The sequence below is a fragment of the Prionailurus viverrinus genome, chromosome D3 (genome assembly GCF_022837055.1).
Source record: "Prionailurus viverrinus isolate Anna chromosome D3, UM_Priviv_1.0, whole genome shotgun sequence".
NCBI classification, from domain to species: domain Eukaryota; kingdom Metazoa; phylum Chordata; class Mammalia; order Carnivora; family Felidae; genus Prionailurus; species Prionailurus viverrinus.
The window spans coordinates 9418630-9443235 of record NC_062572.1 but is presented as its reverse complement, the minus strand read 5'-3'; the positions used below and the strand labels follow the sequence as shown (position 1 = coordinate 9443235).

The 24606-nt window shown below is 54.4% G+C and overlaps 1 protein-coding gene across 3 annotated transcripts in view; it reads right to left on the bottom strand.

Annotated features, from left to right (window-relative positions):
• The window catches only part of SH2B3 (SH2B adaptor protein 3), a 38557-nt gene extending 15996 nt beyond the window's left edge, over positions 1-22561 (bottom strand). For all 3 annotated transcript variants that reach the window (XM_047828043.1, XM_047828044.1, XM_047828045.1), the window contains exons 1-2: positions 22202-22561; positions 11641-12432 (exon numbers count right to left, since the gene is read on the bottom strand). In XM_047828043.1, the coding sequence (XP_047683999.1) occupies positions 11641-12405 (765 nt within the window). In that variant the 5' untranslated portion in view covers positions 12406-12432; positions 22202-22561. The remainder of the gene's footprint in view (positions 1-11640; positions 12433-22201) is intronic.
• Positions 22562-24606: the final 2045 nt, after the last annotated feature.

Genomic DNA, 24606 nt, shown 5'->3' with positions numbered 1-24606 from the left:
TGACAGCTCAGAGCCTGGAGCCTGCTTTCGATTCTGTGTCTCCCCCTCTTCTCTGCCCGTCCCATGCTCATGCTCTGTCTCTCTGTGTCTCTCGATAATAAATAAATGTTAAAAAAAAATTAAACTAAAAACAAAATAAAACCAAACAAACAAAGAAATGGTCAGTTCCACGGTAATCAGAAAGGAAAGATAACAACTTCCCCTCTAGAAGTTGGCAAAGGTTTTAAAAATAATAACCAGTGTTGGCACCTCTGGCAATAAGAAGATAAATGGGTATAACCTTTCTGGAAGGCTGTTTGAAAAGGATCAGTCAGAAGCATTAGAAATCGCTAGTAAGCACATGAAGAAAATGCTCAGCATCATTGGCCAACAGGGAAATGCAAATCAAAACCATATGAGATACCTCTTCCCACTAGGATGGTTACAAGCAAAAAGACAGACAAGAGCTGGTGAGCATGTGGAGAAGTGGGAGCCCTTGCCGGGGGGAACATGAAATGGTGCAGCCGCCATGGAAAGCAGTCTGGCAATAAAACGTTAAGCACAGAATTATCACATAACCCAGAAATTCCACTCCTAGATAGATACCCAAGAGAAATGAGAACATTATGTCCACATTAAAACATATGCGTGATTGTTCACAACCGCCAAAAAGTGGAAGCACCTTAACATCCATTCACTGATGGATGGATAAATGAAATATCATCTACCCACGTAATAGAATATTACTTTGCCATAGAAAGGAATGGAGTCCTAACACCTGCTAGGACGTGGATCAACCTTGAAAACATGGCGCTAAGTGAAATTATGCCAAGCAGCTTCTTTCAGGCTGGTCACAGAAGACAGCATATTCTCTGATTCCATTTATTTGAAAAGCATTGAACAGGCAAATCCATAGAGACAGAAAGCAAATCTGTGGTTGCCCAGGGCTGAGGGCGGGGAGGATGGAAGGGGGGGACTGCTAATGGGTACAAGGTCTCCTTCTGAGATGATGAAAATGTTCTAAAAGCAAATCATGGTGGTGGTTGCACAACTCTGTAAACATACTAAAAGCCACTGTACTCTTTAAATAGTTCATTTCACATACTTGTAAGTTGTATCTCAGTAAACCTCAGAGAGAGAGCGAGCGAAGAGAGAGAGAGAGCGAGTGAAGAGAGAGAGCGAGCGGAGAGAGCGAGCGAAGAGAGAGAGCGAAGAGAGAGAGCGAGCGAAGAGAGAGAGAGAGAGCGAGCGAGCCTGTAGAGGCACTCTTAAAGCCTTCGACTCAGCACTTCCCTTTCTAGGAATTGAGCCTGAGGAAACAATCAGAGATGGGTACCAAGATTTACGTACAAGATGTCCGACAGTTGTGCATTAGAGCGGGGAAGTTAGAAATGACTGAATTAGGAGTCTCAATAAATACATCACAGCCTCTCTGTGTAAATGAAATATTGCACAGCCAGTATGAAAAAGACATTCTTGAAAAATATTTCAGAAAAATACTAAGCAGAAGAAAAGCAGGTAACAAAGCAGAATGAAGAGTGTCAGCCTCACAAGGGCTGGGCTTTTGTCCGAAGGTTTCTGTCTATATTTCTCACATGCCTGGCACCCGGAAGGGGCTCCAGAGGTAAGCGTCGAATGCAGAATGGCTGAATGCTGAAGGAATTGCAATTTGGGGGAGAAGTCAGAAAAGCAATGCAAGAACAAAGGTCACAGAGACTTCTACCAAAATGGAAATGCTGGTTGTCTCAGAGCAGGATGGGGAGTGGTTTTCAGTTACCACTCTATGGTTTCTACCATGGGCTTTATTATTAGAAAACAACACCAGAAATTAGGAGCTCAAATGTGGAGGCCCTCGGTGCATTAGTTTCCTAGATGACATGAAGATTTCAGATGAAACAGAGCAGGGCCCCTCAGTTCCACACCGTTCCCTGGAGTGAGGTTTCTCTGTCCGTTGCTGTTGTGGACCTCAGACAACCCCCCGCCCCCCATAGTCAGAATTCAAGCCAGGCAGGTAATGGGAGGACCCGGGCATGGGCCACAAGTGAGGGAGGATCCAGAGGCCAGGTGGCGGGTGCTGCTTCAATCGTCCCCCACGTACGCCGTCACCCACTGGTTCCGGAGCCTGAGATGTCAGGGGAGTCCATGGCCTGAGCAAAACAGTGGCCTCTTCTGTTAGGGAGGGGAGATAGGAAAAAGGGGTGTGGGGCCCCAAAAAGGAAGCTGAGTCGGCCCCTCCTGCCTTCGGGGAGGAAGCTACTCCCCACCCCACCATCACCACTGACGGCCAGCCGCTCAGAATGCAGAGATCTCTTTTTGTGCATTTTGGTTTCCTTTTCCATTCACAAAGAAGCGGGTGGGGGATTTCCAGCAGCGGCCTGACTAGCTTGCTGGGGCTGTCAGCTGCTGCCCAGTACAGGCCGATGCCCATCCTCAGGAGGGCACCTGGGGACCCACCTCTGGGATGTGACAACTTCCTACCCAGGAAGCTGCTTCTTCCACCTCTTGGATGAAAACATATCATGCCTTTGCCGAGCCTGCTTTTGACTCAGTCACCCAGCAATGCCAAGTACTGACATTCCATTTCCCAGAATGGAAAACTGAGGCTCTCAACCCACAGTCGCGTACCAAGGACACGAGAGCCCAGATCTGAACCTAAACCTGTCTACCTGCCCTTCTGCCTGGCTACCAAGCTCACAGCCCAGACTACGATGACAGTCTTGTCCCAACACCCTATCCCTCAAACGAAAACAGAAGGCCCACTTTCAAGAAGCTGGAGAAAGCAAACAGGCCCTGGGGAGCAGGAAGGGCAGTGGAAGCACCCCCAAAAGTGCTGGGAGTAAGGGGTGAGAATAAGTCAACGTCAGTCCCCCCCCCACACACACACCGCTGGATTCGGGGGCACTTTCTAGTGTGTGGATTCATAGAATTTGAGCTGAAAAGAAGCATGCCGATATCATCTGCCCACAGTTTCAATAAGGCCAGGGGTTTCTTCTGAGTGGCAGACTACTTTTCAAAAGTGATCTTACACAGAACCCCAGTAAGGGGCAGATAGGGGGCATCTGCGTGTGCATTTGGGGCCCCCACAGGAACCCTGCTCACCACCACCCCTTCCTTCCCTCCCCCACCAGTCCCAGATCAAGCCCCTTTGCTGCCCATTTATTTCACAGCTCAAGAGAGGGGTGGGGACCAGCCCAGGTTCGCAAAGCAGCTCAAGGCAGAACAGGACAGGAACCCCATTCTCACCGTGGGAGCCTTCTGCCTCTGGTCGTCCTGGGAAGTGGGAGGACTGGGGCGCCACCGGCCTCTAAAACTCCCAGCTGTCTCCCCATAGGGACACGGGGGCTCTGCCTGGCCCAAGAAGATCTTTTGGGCTGTCAGTGGAGGGTGGGTGGTTTCTCCACCTGTCTGGGGGCTGAGGGCAGGCCCACAACAGGTGCTGTTCCTGGCTCTTCCTCTTCCCAGCTGTGTGGCCTTAGGAAAGCCTTTCTTCCTCTCTGTGCCTCAGTTTCCTCATCTATGAGATGGCTTCGTCATTGTCCCCCCTCACAGCATTTGTGGTGATTCCACGGGGTGTGTCAGATGCGGTGCCTATTGTGTTGCAAACAACTAATAAAAATAATGACAACAGGGGCGCCTGGGTGACCCCGTCAGTTAAGCATCCAACCCTTGATTTCAGCTCAGGTCACGATCTCACGGTGCCTCAGATTGAGCCCCACGTCAGGCTCTGCACTGACATCGTGGAACCTGCTTGGGATACTCTCTCTCCCTCTCTCTGCCCCTCTCCCACTCATGCTCTCTCAAAACAAACAAAATCATAAGAATAGTAATAATGACAATAACCACAGCAGCTAAGCTTTGATGAACAATGACGGTGTGCTGGGCGCACTTGAGTGCCGCACAGGCGGAAGCTCAGTTAACCCCTCTGAACCCCCACAGGTGGGGGCCAGCCCTCAGCTAGTTTTAGGAAGTATCTGAGGAAACTGAGGCACGGGGGGTGGGGTGGGCACAGGGCCCTTCCCAAGGTCACACAGCTCAGAGGAGGCAGGGGCAGGACTCAAACCCAGGTCTGTCCGAGCCAAAAGGAGGCTGCCCCCTCCCGCCTGGCCGCTTCCTGCCCTGCCCTCCTCCTCTTCCTCCTCTTCCTCCTGCCTCGGAGAGGAAACCACCAGGCCTCCGGCGGACATCCCTTTCTCTCTGCTTCCTCTTTCCCACACTCTGGGGGCCCGGGCTCCGGGTTCAGGCCCCTGGGGTCCATGCTGTAGCTCCTTCTGCCTCTTCCAGCCCCAGTGTCCTCAACTATAAAGTGGGCGCGGTGCCACCCCCACCCTGAAGAACCACAGCAAGCGGTCAATAGGTTGATAGGGATGCGCCCGGGAGAAGGGGCCTGGCCGTCACTCAGGCTCGCATGAGCACCTACTGCTGCACAGGCTCTGAGAACTGCCCGACCCGCAGTTCTGCCCCCCGGACAGACCCCGGGCCCAGGTGGGGAGCTGGGGGCGCCCGAGGCCTGGTTGCCTCTTTCCACAAACTGGGTCCCCCAGACTGTCCCCGCTGGACTGTGTGTTGTGTGTGGGTGGGGCCAGGTGGGCTTCCAAGCACCCCAGGAGTGGCTGCTGCCTGGAGACACGTGCCTGAGACTGCCCCTCAGCCCACCCAGTCAGCACATACCATATCCACGGCTTCTCCCACACCATCAACCCTGGGGGCAGGTGCCGTGGCCATCCCATCTTATAGATAAGGAAACTGAGGCCCAGCAAGGCTGAGTGACTTGCCCAAGACCATCCAGCTCAGAAGGAACAGAGCGGGAATGGCCCTGAACCATAATGTCCAACTGCCCTCGCCCTCCCAGCGACCCCCCCCTAAGTCTAGCGGCCCAGCCACTCCCAACCAGACCACTTCCTCCTGGGGGTGCTCATGGCCTGTGGTGCATGTGGGGGGCTCAGAGCTACGGGCTGAGTCCCCGAGGTGTCCCCCCCATCTCCTTCCTCTACCTCTTCTCCAGGCCAGGGAGCAGAGACCAAAGGGCAGAGTGTGCTGGGTGAAGGGGACACTGGCCAGCCCCCTCTGGGCCTCAGTGTCCCCGTCTGTATAAAGGGCGCCAGACAAGATGGTCACAGGGAGCCTTTCCTGGTCTGAGAACTCCAAACAGATGCCCTCCACCCACACGAGGCCACTGGTTAAACACACAGCCCCCAGGAATCATAAGTCCTTCTGAAGGAAGGACCACCACACGCACCTTGGGTTGCATGTCCACACCACACGCAGCTTGGGTTCTGATCCCACCCCAGCCACTCCAGATCTGTGTGACCTCAGGCAAGTCACCTACCCCTTCTTCACCTGTATTGCCCCATCTATGAAATGGAGGTAATCCCAGTAGTTCTCTCATAGGGCTGCTGTCAGGAAAGCCAGGTCGGTAAGGTCCCTGGTATAGAACAAGTCCCAAATAAGTGTTGGCTAAAAGGTGAGTAGCTAGAACGCCATCACCCCACTGTACAGATGAGAGAAACTGAGGCTCAGCCCCCCAGACCTGGTGGGGCTTTGAGACCATTTCTGCCAACCCAAGCCTGGATATATGGGGGAACTGAGGCCCAAAAGAGCAAAGGGTCGGCCCACATGCCATAGCCAACCTAGCCATGCTTCACCCCTGGCCCGGTGGCTGCTTCTGTACTCTCTTCCCTCCCCTGGGGCCTCCACACCTCCCTCCAGGCTCTTCCTCTGCAGAGCACAGGCTGGGTCACTCTTTCGATGCTGGCCCTGCTCTGCCAGATCCACGGACTTCATAAGAGAAACCAGAAATCTGGATTCTTCTGTGAAATCTTTACATTTTGTTTTTAAATATTTTTGCTTTTAACTGCTGAGTAGATGGCACATCTCGGGCCTGACCTGCCCGAGAGCTGACGCTCTACCCACTGTGGCTCGAGGAGCCAGCTGAAGAGCGTGGCTGGGGGCTTTGAGGTGGGAACCCCTTGGGATCGGGGTTCCACCCTCCTCAGCGGCATGACCCTGAGCGAGTCCCTTTGCCCCTCCCAGCTTCAGTTTCTTCCCTGTCAGATGGGCCAGTGGCCTCAACCTCACGGGAAGGACTTGAGATCAAGTGTTTAGGGCAATGCCTGGCACACAGTAGGTGCCCATTCGAGGTAGTAATATGCTGCCCCCCATCCTAGCCCAACCCTGGGCACGCCCAAGGGGGGGGGGTTGCCACAGATGAGTTGCCACGAAGACTAGAGGGTCCTGAAGGAGAAGAATCATGCCACAGTTCCCCATGGGCAGCCCTAAAGAGCACAGGGAGCCCCAAGGGGGTTCCTCCAGCCCACCGCCACTGCTGGGTAGTCCCGGCAAGCGTCTCAGCCCACGGGGCCCAAGTCCTCCAAGGGCTCCCACTGCTCACAGAAACTCCCAAGTCCTTACTGTGGCCACAAGACCCCCACCTAACCCAGCCCCAGCACCTTTCCAACCTTCTCTCCTCTTGTTCACTCCACTCCAGCCCCTGGCATTTGGTTGTTCTTTAAAGTCTCCTGGTTTGCAGCCACCCAGGGCCTTTGCCCTTGCCATTTCATTGACCTGGCACTCCTGCACCCAGATCTTCCGGGACTGGCACCTCTTCCCACTCATGTGTCACGTCCTGCCAAAGGCCCTTCGGTGACCACCCCCCACGTGGCAGCAATCCCCAGTCTCTTCCTGAAGGCCAGAGCACAGAAGGGAGGCCCATCTCCTGCCCACCTGCAGGGATGCCACTGAAACCAGAGAAAGCTGTGACTTCTCTATCCATCTTTAGACACTGGAAAAAGCCGGTGTCTCCTCCAACTACCCTCCAACCCTCCCTCCCCCCACCGCAGGCTGACTGTGGCCTCCACTTACACCCCCATCAGCAAGGAGCTCCCTCCGCCTGCAGCCCTCACGATGCCCCTTGAGGCGACTGCTATCACCCCTGCTCACAGATGAACAGACCGAGGCTGAGTGGGGAAGAAGCCGACCAGGGTCGCACAGCTGGTCAGAGGCAGAGGTGAAGCTGACCCGTGAGCCCCTGAACACCTGGCCTCAGACTCTGGAGGACATTTGCTTGGCTGAGGCCCTAATTCCGTGTCCCGGGGCGGCTGCGCTGTCTCAGTTCTGGTCCTCCAAGCCTCTTCCTGCTTTGGGCAGCAGGGCCTTCCCCAGGCCGGCGCTGGCACCCTCTTAGTGACAGAGTTTGGGTATGAATCCAGAGCTCAAGCCCTTAACCACCCACCACCCACCGGTTGCCAAACCTTCAACCTTCCTTTTCCTTCTGTCTAAAGCTGTTCCTATAAACAACTCCAGGGTCAGAGATCGAGGCTACCCACCTGGCAGGCATACTCAGTCAAGACTTAGAGTCTAAGCATCCTCAGCCCAGAGACTAAATGCCCCAAGTCATTCAGGGAACATTCGGGAATAGCCCCCAGACTGTTCCAAACACAATGGGAAGCTGTCGGAAGGGAAGCGGCTGGAGCTGGGCTGCTCCATCGAGACAGATACTTTGGGGAGGGGCCGGAAGGGGCCCTGCCAGGGCCGTTTGCTTTGTGGGAGACCCTCCAGGTCTCAGAGCGACCACCGAGCCTAGGACAGAGTCCCAAGGCCCAGCTCGTGCTCCCTCTCAAAATAAATAAATAAACATTTTTAAAAAGTTTAAAATGTAAAGATTTTTACATTTTTAGTAAATGTAATCTCTACCCCCGGCATAGGGCTTGAACTCATAACCTCACTGACTGAACCCCAAGGCTCGACTTCACCAGGGCCCGAACACCACCTCTGGCCCCTAAGGCCTCTGAATGGGGCCCCACCATCAGGGCTCCTGAAGAACAGCAGCCTCGACAGGGCGTGCCAGTTGGACACTGAGAACCCAGACCAGCACTGGAAATAAATGTGTGTTCTCAGCCCCAAAGTCCTTACCGGTGTCACCCATCAGTGACACTGAGTGCTCCACGTGCCAGGGACTCTCCGTTGACACAACAGTGCCACAAGGCAGGAACTATGAGCAGTGCCATTGCAAACAGGAAGAAACTGAGGCTCAGAGAGGTGACGTCACTTGCCTAAGGCCCCAGAGCTGGCTTTCCAAGATGGTTATTTTAAGCAGAAGTTGTTTCTTAGGGGTGCCTGGGTGGCTCAGTAAGTTGAGCATCTGACTCTCGATTTCCGCTCAGGTCATGATCTCACGGTTTGCGAGTTCAAGCCCCATGCTAAACTCTGCACTGACAGCATGAAGCCTCCTTGGGATTCTTTCTTTCCCTCTCTCTCTGCCCCTCTCCTTCTCGTGCTCCCTCTCTCAAAATAAACAAAAAACAAAGTTTTTATTTATTTTTATTGTTTAAAGATTTTTAATTTTTTGTAATGTAATCTCTACCCCCAACGTAGGGCTTGAACTCACAGCCCCAAGATCAAGTGTCACACGCCCCACTGACTAAGCCAACCAAGCGCTACAGAAATTGTTTTTAAAAATGAAGTTTTATAGGGAACCCCATGCTGTCACACAGATAAGACCATGTGTTTGGGCCGCTATTTGCCTTTCATGGTGCATAACCTCACGACTTTAAAAACAATGAGAAGAGTTTTTATCTGCACTTGCGTTTTTCCGACAGCTTCCCATTGTGTTTGGCATAAAACACTAACTCCTCACGTGCCCCTCTGACCACACATACCCCCCCATACCCCACCTTCCCTCCCTGTGCTCCCAGCACATTCTTCAAAGCACACAGAATGCGTACCCATCTCAAGCCCTTTGTCCATGCTGTTCCCTCTGCCTGAAACACTGACAGTCTTTTTTATTATTATTATTTTTCTAAGATTTAGTTTTTAATCTCTACACCCAACTCGAACTCACGACCCTGACATTAAGAGTCACATGCTCTACTGACTGAGCCAGCCGGGTGCCCCAACACTGAGAGATTCTTAACTCAGGATTAAGACTGTGGTTCGGAGCACCTGGGTGGCTCAGTCGGTTGAGCATGTGACTTTGGCTCAGGTCATGACCTCACGGTTGGTGGGTTTGAGACTTGAGTTGGGCTCTGTGCCGACAGCTCAGAGCCTGGAGCCTGCTACAGATTCTGTATTTCCCTCTCCCTGCTCATGCTGTCTCTCTCTCAAAAATAAACAAACATTAAATTTTTTTTTTAAATTTAAATAAAGACTGTGGTCCAAAAGTCACTAGCTCAAGACTCACTAGGAAACTTTGGCAATTAGGACAGTGTGGTGTTAGCCTAAGGAGAGACACATGAGCCAATGGAACATAAGGGAGAGTCTTCCAGAAGCACACAGGTTATCCTTTATTTAGTATAAAAGCAGCATTGCAATCCAACAGAGAAAAGATGGTCACATCGGCAAGTAGTGTTGGAACACCTGGAAGAATCATGACCCCTGCCTCACACTGTACATAAAAACTAATTAGAGATCGATCTTGGTCCAGAATGTGAAGGCTCCCCAAAATAAAGTTTCCAGAAGAAAAGACTTTTTAAAAAGATTTTCATGACCCTGAGTAGGCAAAGATTTCTTAAATAGGACACAAAAAGCACAAGCCATAAAGGAAAGCAATCGATAAACTGGACTTCATTAAAAGTAAGAATTTCTGTTCACGGGGGTGCCTGGGTGGCCCAGTGGGTTAAGTGTTCAGACTCTTGATTTCAGCTCAGGTGCTGATCTCACTTGGGACTCTCTCTCCTTCTCAGTTTGCCCCTCCCTGGCTCACGCTCTCTCAAAATAAGTATTAAAAAAAAAATCTGTTCATGAAAAGATTCCATTAAAGAAGAAAAAGGCAACCCACTGAGTGGGAGATGATATTTGCAATAAAAGGAAATATATCCCAGATATATAAAAACTCTTATAAAGCAATAAGAAAAGGAGAGACAACTCAATAAAAATAACACACACATCATAACAGAGTTCATTCCAGTGGCCAATAAACTTATGAAAAGGTGTTTAACCTCATGAGTCATCAGGGAAATGCAAATTAAAGCCGCAATGAGAAACTAGTACACATCCACTAGAAGTGGAAAAAAAAAAAAAAACTTTCATACACTGCTGGTGGGGACATAAGATCATGCAACCACTTTGGAAAAAGTATATGAATTTCTCATAAACACGCACTTACCATATGACCTAGCAAGGCCACTTTGAGGAATGAGAAATGGAGAGAAATGGAGCACGTGTGCACACAAAGAACTACATGCAGATTTCATAACAGCATAAAAGTCCCAAAGTAGAAACAATCCAAATATCCATCAACAGGTGAATGGATAAGCTAACTGTGGTACGTCCATACAAATGAGCTACTGATGCACACGGACAAGTCTCCCTACAACATCATGCGGAGCAAAAGGAGCCAGACGTAAAAGGCAACATGCTGGGCGATTCCATTTGTGTGCAGTTCCAGAACAGAGAACTGGAATCCCCAGAGTAGGAGTCAGGGGAAGGAGGGGGTGGCCGAGGGGTTACAGACATGGAGGAGGTGGGAGGGAGCCCCCCGGGTGCTAGGTCACTTGGGTGTGCACAACCATGGCAACATGGGTGGGGCTTCAGATGCACTCCACCCACTTCAGTGTATGCATGGGACGCTGCCCTGAAGTTTAAAGAGAAAGGTACTTTACACGAGAGGATTCCTTGCCAACACTCCATCCCAACCCCTGAATTAGGGCCCCTCAGTTACACTCCCAGAGGCCCCACTGCTTTTCCTTTAGAACACAATATATGATTTATAATTCCATGTTCTTTTGTAGGTTTATTCAACGGCTCTCACTAAGATGCCAGTTCCCCAGCACCAGCATCTGTCTGGCACACAGTAGGTACTCAATAAATATCTATTAAAGGAATAACTAAGTCTTCTCCATTCAGACCTTGACCCCCAAGGGCTAAGATTACATCGGCTTTGCGCCATCTCTGGAAGCATAATAGAACCACAAAGAGAAAGGAATGAGGTGAAAGCCACGTGGTCTCGTCAACTTGATACATCTGAGTCAAAGATGGAACTTGTCAGGTGTGTGGAACACCTTGACCCTTCAGCCTCAACTGCACAGCTGAACAAAGTTGTCGAAAAGGAAAAAAAACGCACACAAAATTTTTAAAACTTGAAATAAGACATCAACAAATCATGGGACTTGCAAAGGAATCCAAGTGACAGTTTTGAACCCCCTAAAAAAAAATCGCTCCTATTTGTCATGGTCAGTCTGGGCCAGGGTTTTCAAGGACGTGGACCAACCTGTCACAGCCCACATGACACCCACATACAGTGTCTCTGGACGTTGTACAAAATCCCTGCCCGGTACTCCTCAAACCTGCCGTCAGAAACAAGGAAAGCCTGTAGAACCTGTCAAAGCCATTAGGCCCATGAAAAGGGACCCGACAGCTGAATCGAACACGGTGTGCTGGAACCAGCAAAGCGATATTAGGGGAAACGCAAAATCCAAAGAACTGCGCAGTTCACAGTAGTGAGCAACGCTGGGGCCTCAGTTATGCAAACACATAGTAACGTACGACGTTAACAGGCAAAACTGCACGTGGGGTATAGCTGAACGATCTTTGCAACCTCTATGCAAATTCAAAATGGTCTAAAAGAAACACTTCATTTTTCAAAAGGCCTGCTTTCCTCTGGGTGCTCTGCGGCCGCCCGCCGGGACCGTCGCGCGCCCCTCTGAGCCCCCTGCGCGGGGAGCTTACCTTGGGCGGGTCGAAGAGCTCCAGCACGCGGTCCGCTCCGCCGTCGGGGCCCCGGGTGCGCCGCAGCGCCAGCCGCCCCCGCTGCCAGCGCGCCCCGCTGTCCATGGACGCTTCGTCCGCCAGGCTGTAGCGCAGCGCTGCCTCCTTGAGGGCCTCGGGCGGCGGCTCGCGGGCCAGGCTCCAGGGCAGGAGCTTCCTGGCCAGGCCGGGCCGCGCCGGGCCTTCGCCCGCCTCCCCCGCGGCCCCGGAGGCGGACAGCTCCCCGGCCGAGCCGCGGCGCAAGATGTGGCGGAGGCTGTGGCGCAGGTGCTGGAAGGTGCAGGCGGCGGACGGTCGCGGCGGGGCCAGCTCCTCGGAGCTGCGGGCCTTGGGCAGCGCGGGGGCGGCGGGACCGGGGCCCGACTCGGCCGGGGACGCCTCGGCCTTGGCCGGGGGCCCGCGGCCCGTGTCTCGGTAGTCACGCGCAGGCGGCGCGGCCCGGGACCCCGGCGGCCCGGGCGCCCAGCCGTCGCGCACCTCGCGGCAGAAGTAGCGCTGGAAGAGGTCGGTGAACTGCAGCGACACGAGCTCGGCGCGCAGCGGCGCGTGATGCGGGTGCTCGCGGGCGAAGAGCCAGTACTGCCGGGCCAGCTCCCGGGCCGTGGCCACCGCGTGCAGCTCGCAGAACTCGCTCCAGCCCCGCGGGGACGGCGACGCTGCCGCGGCCGACGAGGAGGGGGCGGATGCAGAAGAGGCCGAGGAGGGCTGCAGGGTGGGCCCGTTCATGGCGGAGACGGAAGTGGGGCGGCCGGGCTGAAAGACACGGTGGGGTGGGCAACAAAGAAGTGAGCAGGCACACGACTACTTGAACCCGTCACCGCGAGACACGTTATTCACCAGGCACGACATCAAAAATTGAAAACGACCATTAATACCCGGTGCTGGTGAAGATGCGTCGAAATGTGCACTCCCCTACGACGTTGCCGGTATCCTTAACAGATACAGCCTTTTTTGGAAGGCTGCTTGGCAGGCTCGGTTTCAGACCCAGGAATTCCACTCTCAAGTATTCAAGAGAATGCTTGCTCACACGTGCAGAGAGGCACTTACAGGACAATCCCCTACTAGATGTTTTCTGCCCCCATGTATATAATAGGGAAAAAGTAGATACAACTTAAATGCCCATCAGTCAGAGACTGGTAAAGCACACTGTGATACATCTCAGCTGGAATATTCTGCAGTAGTGGAAAAGGTAGAGGGAGGTTTATGCTACCACCCGAAGGAACAACGCAGACTCTGTGATCCAATTTACATGAACACACACAACACCAAACTGCCAACTTTTTATGTGTACATAAATGTGTTTAAGTGGTGGGCAAGAAAGGTGTGGCTGGAGGAAACCCACCAGAAACAGTGTTTCCCACAGAAACCTGTAGGAAAGAACTAGAACTGGAGTTTCAGGGGGAAAAGTAACCAAGGAATATTGCTGCTACTTGTCTTTAGAAAATATGGTTAAGAACACGGAGCCTATGTCAGATGCCAGCACCACCACTTACTAGTTACGTGACTTTGGATGTGTTATTGATTTTTCTCTGCCTTAGAACATGATTGCACCTGCCTCATAGGAGTGTCATGAGGATTGAGTTAATAAATGTAAAGACCCTCAGGACTTAGGAAAAGCCTACTAAGGGCCGGCTGTTATTATTATTTAAATATTACAATGAGAGTGTATCATTGGTGTCAATAAAAACATAAAACAATGAGTGCAAAGGAATCAACTAACAAGACTCGCAGAGCGGCGCAAAGGTGTTTCCTGCTCTGATGAGGGTATGTCAGGACAGGCAGATCCTTGCCCACCCATCCCAACTGGGGCTCCGTTCTCCTCCCACCTCCCTGGCTCCTTCTTTGGTGGCACACAATCAAAATGGCAGAAGCCCCCCACCCTCTGCTGTCCGAGGTGCTGAACCCCGGACCTCTCTAATTACCATCAGTACCGTCTTTTCTTCCAACTGGGCCTGGGCCCCTGCTGGGGGACCACATAACCATGGCTGCTTATCCTCCCCACACAAAAACCTATTACTAAGGGCCTACTCTCACATGACTGGACCTCTCCGAACCCCAGATTCCTCGTTTGTCAAGTGAGGAGCGCCATGGTACCCACCTCATGAAATGGTTATAAGGAGTCCTTGAGAGACTCTCAAGGTAGAGACCTGCACCTGGAAACTGAGGATCTTTCTGCCACACACCAGTGCACAGGCCCCTTCTACTTGTGACTCTGTGCATGGTCAGGGTGGGACAGACCTGCTGGGAAGCTGCAAAAACAATGAGGGCTTGCCCCTGCCATCTCTAGGCCATCGTGGTGACCCTGCAGCTAAATGCAGCAGGACACCCCAGACGGTGTCAGTGGGGAGGGCGCTCTGCACAGAGTCATCATTTTTGCACATCACAAGGGCCTCGAAACCTACATTCAGTGAGCACTTTGCACACAGTAGTTAGTAAAAGCTGCCAGGCAGGAGGGAGAGGAGCCATATAGGCCCTTGATCGCCACACTCTGCCAAACCCCCCCGCCCTGTAGCTGAAGTGGGGCAGCGAGGGGCAGGGGGGTTACCTGCATGTGTGTGTGTGATTTGTCCTCAGTTAACCCATGCCTCCACACAGGTGAGGCAAGCACTGTCCTCCCAGGTTAGGGGGCCCAGAGAGTGCTCGGATTCCAGACTCAAGCTCCTGCCCGCCTGCAAGACCCTGTATGATCTGCCCCCGTTCATGCCTGCTACCTCTGGGCGATTGCCTGCTTTCAGCTGCACACAAAAGGCAGCTTCCCAGAGCCCACCAATGGAGTCAAGTCCTGAACTTGTCCTTCAGCACACTGGTCACATGCTATCACTTTATAGCTATGATCACTTAATTAGTGGCTGTCTCCCCACCAGACTGTGAGCCTCACAATCTGCTCCCTGCTCTGGTCCCAGTTCCTAGCATGCGGCAGGAGCTCAACAAATGCCTGCTGAATGAACGAATGTATGAATATAAGAGGTCAGCTGAATTTGCAACCTCTGGCTCCTCTGGCAGATGCCCAGTGGCCAGAGCCCATCAACGACCCCCCTCACTGGGCCACTCCCCACTCGCACCCCCACCCGTGCAGCCTGGAATCCCTGTGCCAACTGCAGGGCCAAACTCTGACAGGAGTTTTCTGGGAACAGTGTGCCTGATCCACGGTCCCTCACTGCCCGGGTGATGGCCGGCAGCCCTCCTCCCCACACTTCCCACTACAGCTCTCCCATCAGAAATGCAATGTATTCCAAGCACCTGCTGGACATCAGGCATTTTCCTAAAGCATTAACTCTCCCGAACTTCATGACAGCCCTAGGAGGCAGGGCCTATAATTGCTCCCACTTTACAGTTAGAGAAACTGGAGCACAGAGAGGTCCCACAGCTGGCAATTAGAAACTCCCACAGAAGTCACCCCCAAAACGCCTGATCCGGGCCTGAATGCGCACCATGAGGAAGACTCATTTCCCAGTGAACGGTTATTGAATGAACGAGATCCAGGGGTGCCTGGGTGGGTCAGGTCAGGATCTCATGGTTCATGGGTTTGAGCCCCATGTCAGGCTTTGTGTTGAAAGTGTGGAGCCTGCTTCGGATTCTCCGTCTCCCTCTCTCTTTGCCCTTCCCGCACACGTGCTCTCTCTCAAAAATAAACATTAAAAAAAAAAAAAAAAGAATGAGTGAGATCCAGAGGAAGGGATATAAAGTTCTCATTCAGCTCCTGCTGGAGTCAGGAGGCCTTAGCTTCTCCGTCCAGGTTCCAAACCTGCCAGGTGGTCAGGAAAATAGCCACAGGGTAGAAGCTTAAAACCAACGATTCAATATTTTTGTACGTTGTGACATGATCACAGTAAGTCTAGTTATTATGTTGTATACCTGAAACTAATGTATGTCAATCAGATCTCAATTTTAGAAATAACAATTTAAAAATAAAAATGATGATAAATGACACTATGGCTGGCTTTCCACGTGCCCTGCTCCGTGCTAAACACTTTGCAAATCCATTCACGAATCCCCACTGAAGGGGGGGCGGGGGGGGGCGGGGGGAGTCCTACAAATATGTCCATTTTATAGATAAAAAACCAAGGCAAGGGAAGAATAGCTTGCCCAGAGTCACACAGCCTGTGAGGCACAGAGCTGGGATCAGAACCTGGCTGGCTGTGCTAGCGAGCGATGCCGCTTGATACATGAGTGACACTGCTCACTGTCCCCTGCACCCTCAACCTGGGCTGGTTGCCCCTGGAGGGTCGAGAGGCCACCTCATTCCTGCTCACCCTGCCAGGGCCTGGTCACAGAAATATTACTTGTATGAATGAACTCCCGGGATTGAGGGGGGCTTCTGTTTGATAGTCACGCTCTCGGAGCTATGCTCCTGACCCACATGGACAAACAGAAAGGGCTGTGAGGCTCTGAGAAACTCACCAAGATGCACCCCCCACCATCCAGGGGACCTCTCGTGGTGGAGCTAGCCACCAAACCCTGGTTCTCATCCTGCCTCTACCACTTCTTTGCTGTGTGACGCAGAAAGGGGGCTTGCCTCTCTGAGCCCATGTCCCCGTCTGTAAAATGGGTCAGGGTTCAGCTCTTGGCATTTACTAGGAGCATTCGGAGAACTGATGTCTGTGGGGTGCTGGGACTCAGTAAACAAGTGGCTGCTGCTGCTGTTGTTGTTGTCAGCAGAGAGGAGCAGCAGCGTCAGAGAATATCAGGCCTGCAGCCATGGAAGCCACAGGGGGAGCCTGGCCTTGAGGGCTGGGCCAGCAGGGAGCGTCATGGGAGCCTGAACAAAAGGCCTTCTCAGGGGAGAGGAGGCTCCAGGCAGGAGCTCTGGGCAGGAAATCACCAGTCAGAGCACTGAGCACTCAGCTGTGGCCCATGTCTGGGAGGGGGGCAGGCCTGGGAGGTTTCCTGGCTGGGCGGGCAGCCAGGCCACAGGAAGGTGGTCCCCTCCTCGGGCCTCAGCCCAGGTGGTAGCCATTTATTGAACATTTACTATGTGCTAAGCAATTGATCAGATCACACCAACTGTGGGATCAGGGCCTGAAAAGCTCTTAGCAGAAAGCATTTATTAATCATCTGAATGTTCCTAGGAACCCCAGGCTTCGGCTGGAGGATGGGAACAGGGGTCTCTGGGGCATTTCTACGCCCCCTCCCCCACTAGAGCATCTGGAAGCCTGGGTGGCCAGAGGAATGAACAGATTCCACACAGAGGGGCCTGCAAATCCACAGAGTCCCTCCCACCTGCTCAGCCTGGGCTTCTGGGGCAAGGAGTTCCCAGCTATGTGTGTGGAGGTGGGGCTCCAGGATTTCCCAGATCCCACAGTGGGGTGAGGGACGAGGGTGATGTTATGTGGGAGCAGGAAGGTCGAATCCTGGCGCCCCCTTCCCTCCAAGTCCCCAAAGCAAACACAAAGAGATGGCTGTCTCCACACCCATCCTAGGGTGCCAGAGTAGTGTGGGGGCATGAGGGGGGGGGCGCGGATCTGCTTCTCAGGACCCCCAGTTCAGGAAAACTGTCCACCAGAGTGCCTGCTAAGGGCAACCTGGTGAGGGCCTTAAAGCCTTAGCCGAAGCTTGGTGTCCCCTGTTCAAACACATATCCATCCTAAGGGACGCTCGAGCCTCTACCAAGTCAGTGAGAAACGAGGCGCTGAACAGCTGGGAATCCTGGCTCTAAGCAGGGAATCTGAGCTGTGGGGCCCACGCTAACCCGTGACCCCAGAGACTGAGGCTCATTAGCCTCTACTCTAGCCAATCACCCTGGGTAATAATGTAACCTGGGGAAGCTAACATTTTCCGTGTAATTAGCAGGCCCAGGTGCGGAGAAGGCCTTCCTCCACCTGTGGGGACTTCACCTGCCAAGGCAGGGGGAGGATAGTTTAAATTGTGGTAAACGAAGTTAAAATGAGCCAGTCCAGAGCTTCCACCCTCCCCCAGCTCACAGATGTTTGGGCAGGAAGTCTCACACCTTCATAGGGGACACCTCCTCCAGGGAGGACTCCAGGTTGACTACAGGCCACAGGGAGCATTTGTCCTTCCCATCTACAGCACCAACTTCTCCAACAGGCCAGACCCCCCGCCCAAGGAAGCCCAGAGAGGTGGGGGAGATTCCAACACACCCAGCCTGGCAGTCAGCCCGCTGCCCTTTCACACCATTCAGGCTGTGTAGACTGTGGAGAAGCTCCTGAGAAGTAGGGAGTGCAGGTTCTGAGGCCCTGGGGAGGCTGAGAGGTGGGTTCTGTCCTAAATCATCAGGCAGTCAGTGGAGGCCTGATGCACCCTCTCTGGGGTCACCTAGTGCCCAGGGACATTTATCAGGCTGTCACAGTCTGCCAGAACAGGAAATGTCCTCTGTCCCCATGCCAGGCCTGACACCCTGGCCACACCCCCCTCCCCCACACCCCACCCGGGCTTCAGGAGAAAACCAGGGACTATCCCCCCAAGAAGGGGCAGTACTCTCCAGCCCCACCCCCTCTCATCTAGCACATGACTTCCGTTAACTGCCCCTGAGTTGAGGAGAGAAGGGTGAGAATCTGACATGGGGAAAGCCTCTCAGGGAGCCCCATACCCTACAATGGTGCTGCTTTGCAATATCAGGAGAGGCGAACCCCTCCCTTCGCTCCTCACCTTCTCTGGACCCATCCTCCTATGAGAGGACACCAGAGTGCCAGGTCTCAAGGGCAGACTCATGCCAAAGGCCCTCTATTGTGACCACCTCCCCCCAGTCGTGTTTCCAGTCCCCCAGCCCCCCAAGGTTAGCACCTCATCAGGCACCCTGTGAGTCAGCTCCCGGTGAGCAGGGCATAGACTTCCTCCCTCCCAGGCCTCCCTGGAGACACATGGGGCAGTGGCAGCCTCCCCCCTACCCAACCGGGGTGGGGGCCCACATCCGGACAGGCCCCCAGGGGCTCCAGGCCTGGCTCCCGAGGAAGCCTGCAGCCCGGCCCCCCTTGCCGACCCCTGACAGGGTGGCGTGGGAGGAAAAATCTTCCAGCCATCTGCTCAGCTGCTGGGTTTCCGGTCGGGGCGGGGCTGGGGGGACACCAGGAGGACTTGCTCTCCCGGGGAAGTGTCCCTTGCCCCTGCTGAGGGGGAAGAATACCAGGTCGAGAAGCCCAGTGATGGTCAGTGGGACCCCGGAGCCCCGACTGAGGAATGCTGGTTGCCCAGGGGTCAGGGCCCAAGTAAGTGGGTGTCCAGCTGTAGCCTTGGGACCTGCCCAGTTTCCAAGGGACTGCAGGCCCCCGGAAGTCAGGGAGCTGGGGCACAGGGCTCCTGGGTCCAATTAGGCCTGACTCAGCGAGTGACCCCAGCTGAGTCACTTCCCCTGGGCAGCCTGCCCGCCTCAGTTTCCTCAGGGAGGGCGGGTAGCTGGGAACAGGGTCTGGCTGGGAACAAGAAACATGTATTACACCTCTGGACTCCACGGCAGGCTTCTCGCATCTGCCAGATGGAAGCTACTTCCTGCCCTGCCCAGCCTAAGATGCTGAACACCCGGGGAGCCCCTTGAGACCATTTTCCCGGGAAACCTGGCAATTAAATGCCAGCCCCCTCTGGGGCACTAACAGCAGTAGCTCACACTTATTGAACACCGACTGCATGCCAGGCATTATGTGTACCACTTCTCAACACAATTCTCTTGTGCAGTCATTAGTACTCCCATGTCATAGAGAAGGATATTGGAGCTCAGAGAGGTTAAGGGACAAACCCAAGGGCACACAGCCATAGGCAATTATAGCCAACACAGTTCAAGCCCCTACACTATGCCAGGCTCATACACTCCAGGCTTACCCTGGAGAGGCCGGCATTCTTGGTCCCCATTGGGCAGATCAGGCCCAGAGAGGTCAGGGAACTTGCCCTAGGCCTCACAGCTGGAAACTGGCAGATCCCAGATTTGGCTCCAAAGGCCATGCTGCTACCAGGGAGAGGTGGGAATCTAACAGGAGAGGCCTCTCATTTAATAATATTAATACCATCTACGATTATCAGGTGAGGCCCAGCACTGAGTGCCTTATGTGCCTCTCGCCCCACCCCCCACCGCCAAAGTGGGCTGCCCTGGGACTGGGAGGTCCCTCCAAGTACCTCCATCCCTGCCCTTGGGGAGGCTCCATCCAGGAGGTGGAGGGTGTCCTGGGGTGGCACTGCTGGGCCCAGATATCCAAGGGCAAGCAAAGGTTGACCCGCTGTAGGGCCACCACTATATCTGGAGTGGTTCTACAGAATCTGATTTGCATTAGAAACTCCTATCTATCCGAGAAAGATCAAGTCTAGTCTTCACAAGAACGGGGGTCAGGAGGATCAGGAAGGAAAACAATCAGAGCTGACACCCACAACAAACAACAACAGTCTCATTCTTACTACTACTACGCCTGATCAAAATGTTCTAAACACTTTGTGAATTCACTCATACATGGTTCCAAAGACCCTAAGTATGAGGTACGATTATCACACCCACTTGACAGATGAGGAAACTGAGGCTGGGACGGGGAAGCAAGACCTCATAGCCAAGAAGCCCCATCACCTCATCCTCGCCTGTGTCTTCAGATTCTTCTCCCAAAGATTCAGGAAACCCCAAAGCTGCACATGCCGGAGGTATTCAAGGCATGCTGATGAACAAGCATTTCCCAGCCAGTAACAATAACGCTAATGACGGTAGTGATGAAAAATCACCACCACCACCACCTGTAATTGAACCCTTTCCCTGCCAGGTAGCAGATGCTTTGCACACACTGGCTCATTCAATCCCTACCACAAACCTGTTATTATCCCATTTCACACGGGGGGGGGGGGGGGGGGGGGGGCGGAGGGGTGGAGACTGAGGCTCACAGGTGTCACTTGCCCATGCCTTCAGCTGGATAGAAGCAGCGGGAGAATGGAACCTAAGCCTCCAGGACCTTTCTCTTCCACTGCTGAGTCCCTGAAGGTCCTCGGACCCTAGCAGCTGGTACTTCAGTCCAGCCCCTTCCCAGCTGGCTGCCTCTGTGGCCCACAGGGACCACAGAAGTTCTAGGAATGTTCACCCTTTGGCTCAGAAGGATTTTCCCTCCCAGAGGAGGGTTGTGGGAAAAGGCTCAGAAAAAGTGAGCCTGTTAAAAACCCTTCCAACTTCCCAAGCGGGCCCTGGCCTCTCATCTGCTGACCCCAGCCTGCCCAGGCGGCCTCTGCCTGCTCTCCCCCCATTTGGGCTGGCTCTCCAGCCCCCGCAGGTCCCAGAGAGCCTCCGGAGCTGTTTCCGCTCTGGCAGCCAGGTCAGTGATGGGAAATCCAGACAGGACTTGCGCCCACAGCCCTGGAGACCCATGTGCCCATCGCCTGGCAGGGGCCCTACAGCTGGACCGTTAAATAGGGAGGCAAGATGGGCTGGCTGCCCTAGCTGAGCCTGGCAGCTGGTGGGTGTCAGGGGATGCTCATCTCCCAGGCGAGGGGGGTGTGGGTCAAGTCTCAGCCCCTCCTGCTCCCAAAGCTGGACCTTGGCCCTACAGACATCATCTTGCCAGGCCCTCTGCTCCGAAGCCCCCACCCGCAGCCCAATTTCACTTCCTCCCACTCAATCAGGCCTGGCCATGCCCCTCCCTGGAGGCCTCCAGCTGCAGGCAGTGACCTCCTCACCTACATCATCGTGGCAGGGAATGGGGAAGAGAAACAGGAGAATGAGGAAATTAAAGAAGGAAAAAAAAAAAAAAAGAAGCAGGACAGGCAGGCAAACCCCCCTCCCCAGTTCCTCAAATGCAGTCCCCATCATCCCAAAAGCCCCCATGGTCAGAGGGAGGGAAGGGAGGGGATTTCTGCACCAGGCATTAAAGGCCTCTGAAATTACCCTCCCAGGCACGCTGACCTATAAGACAAGGCCTCCTCTGCATCCTTTTTTTTTTTTTTTTTTTTGATGGGAGGATTCACCTGAGCTCCAGGTCTGGGGTGTGAGGGCACCAGCTCAAAGAGACCTGAGCTATGGGGCTCCCAACCCTGTGAAACTCCAGACTCAGTGGCTTGGGGGCACCTGGCCTGGGCCACCTCTGAGATGTGGGGACTGTGAAGGCGGGCTTCTAGCATCCAAAGATACCCTCTTAGCACATGGCCCTGGGCTGGGAGAGTGGGGAGGGGCAGGGGCAGGTGGCCCCACTCCCAGAGGGCTCTTCCATCCTCATAGCCTTAGTTGACTACTTTCACTTTCAAGGTCCAAGCACTTGACCCTAGACCTCTCCTCCCCAGGCACATGTTGAGGGGGGACTGTTGCTCTCAACTGACCGGGCTACTTTAAGAGAAGGTAGACTGGGGGTATTAACCATACCCTCTCAGCGCCTTCCCACTGCCTCCCCTATAACATCCCCAACACGTGTGTGGGTGGGGGTGTCGGCGGGGAGAGTGTCGCAGGAGCTGGGGAAGGGTCACCCCTGAACACCCCATCCGGGTTAGGGGCAGGGCAGTATTTCAGGCTGTTGTGGGAGTGCGCAGACACCGGGCAGAACCGGACAGGGGGCCTCCTCTTCCCCCATTAAAGCCCTCCCAGCCCCAGAGGAAGGAGCGCTGGGAAAGGCGGGCTTACCTGAGACAGAGGGGGTCCGGGCCCGGCCGGCCCATGGCGTCGCGCGCCCCCAGCCCCCCGAAATCCCGAGGGGGCGGGCGGGCCCCCGCCCCGGGCGCGTTCTCTCCCGCGCGCCGGCTCCTGGCTCGCGACTCGCTTGAGCGGGGCTCAGGCAGGAAACCCGGGCTCGGAAAATGGCCAGCGCCTCATCATTTCCGCCGCCAGCGCTTGACAGTTGCGGGAGGATGCGCCCCCGGGCCGCCACCGGAGAAACTTTGCTGTTGCTGCCGCCGCCGTCGCCACCACGGGCCGCGACAGTCCGGGCGGGCGGCCGGGCGGAGGCGGTGGCCCGAGCCCATGCCGCCCCGCGCCGTTATGTAAAGAGGAACCGGCTGTGCAAGCGGAGCCCGACGGGGGAGGGAGGCCAGGGTGGAGGCGGGGCCAGAGTGGGGCGGGGCTGCAGGAGACCACGCCCCTGCCCGCCCGAGAGCCAGATCGGCCGGAGGGAGACAGCCCCTGAGGGCGGGGTCGGACCTGGCCCCGCCCACCAACCCTCCTCCTCCGCGGCCGACCGTGTCCAGGGGTCTCAAACTCGAGCCTGGAAAGAGGCGGGGCCCTACCGAGCCACGCCCACACCTCGCCTACCCGATTTCGCATCCCGAGGACTAAAGAAGGGAATGAACTACCGAGGGGCGGGGCAACCTTAGTCCCACCCACCTAGCTCCTGCAGACCCCCAGGTGCCTCAGCGCTGCGGGGGCGGGGCCAGATGGAGGAAAGGCGGGCCTGGGGGCGGGGCTGGGCAGAGTCTCTTGGCCTCGAAGGAGCGCGCCCCAGCGACTCCCTCCTGGGAGGCCTTATCTGCAAGCTCGGGATCGGTCCGTGCAATAGCGACCACGGCTTTCATCACCCCCGGGGGAAGGATCCCAACCCCGCCCGGCCCCGACTATCCGCGACTCCGCTGAGCCGACCCGCCACGGCCCTAGAACCCCCACCCCATTCAGGTTCGGTCCCCACTCTCAGTTCTGCTCCTGCCACGGTTGGTGCCTGTGGAGACCGACCTCTTTTGGGCCACTACTATCGGGCCCCACCCCAGGAGTGCATCTTTCTCCAGGAAGTCCTCCCGGGCCGCTGGCACCCGTGCCCCCTGGGCTTCCCTGTCTGCTCTCCCCCGTGCTTTCATTTTCTCTACAGGCCTTATATGGGGTGAGGTTGACAGTGGGGTGCCCCCTAGTCTCAGGTGGAGCATACACTCAGCCAGCCCTTCCTCCAACACAGGGGAGGGAGGGAGGGAAGAGAGGAATGTCTGCTCTTCTCTCCCTCCCACGACAGGAAACCAGTCAATTAGGCCCCCAGCTTGCTGGAGCCTCATCACCCCTTCCCAGACAACATACTCCTCCAGTCCGCTGCCTCCCCCTCTTAGTAGCTTTGGGCAAATTACTTGACTTCTCCATACCTCAATTTTCTCATCTATGAAATGGAAATAATAAGAGTACCCACTCCACTGGGTTGCTGTGAGGGTTAAATGAGTCAGTGCATTAAAGCACTTACCGTTGGGCTTTGCCCAAGGGAAAACACTGCTACATGGGTGTTAATCAGGCTTGGGTTCTGCCCTTGGAGCTATAGAAAGGGGTTCCCCAGAAGATGGGGATTTCCAGACTACCCAGATGGGGATCAGGGTTAGTCTGCTGTAGGATACTTGAAGTCCCATAACTGTGAAGGAACGAGCAATGAACGTGCTTTCCACAAATATTTGTTAAAGCCTACAGTGTGCCAGGCATTGTTCTAGGTGCTGGAGACACAGCAGTAAACAAGACAGACACAAATATGCCTGCCCTCACGGAGCTGACACTCTGGTGAGGGGACATGGAGCATAAGTACGTAAGTAAATGGGATAATGCATCGGGAGGAAGATAAAACAATTACAGGGTAGACAGTAGGAAGGGGCTTAGACTGGAGGCTTGGGGGAATACCTTTCTGAGAAACTAACATTTGAGCTGACACCACCCCTTTCCCCCATCCTATAGCAAGAAGCATCTGGGCATGATAAAGCTCTGGAAGGGCATTCCAGGCCAAAGGAACAGTGAGTGCAAAGGTCCTGAGGTAGGAAAAAGTTTGGGGCATTTGAGGAAAATCAAGAAGGCAGTGGTGATACCTACACTCATAGATGGGAAGAGATGGAGTTGGAAAGTCAGGCCAATCACACAGAGACTTGAAGATCCTGGTGGCAAGTTTGGGAATTATCCTATGGGCAACAGGGAGCCATGGAGGGTTTTTGAGCAGAAAGATCTGTTGAGCTTTGGATTTGAGCTGGCAACCGATTAAAAAGTGTGCCAGTGACGTTCACGTAGCATCTGAGGATTTGGGACAAGGGGGGTGAGGTGTTATTAGGGAAGCCTAAACCAATCACTCCATAATAGTATCTCTA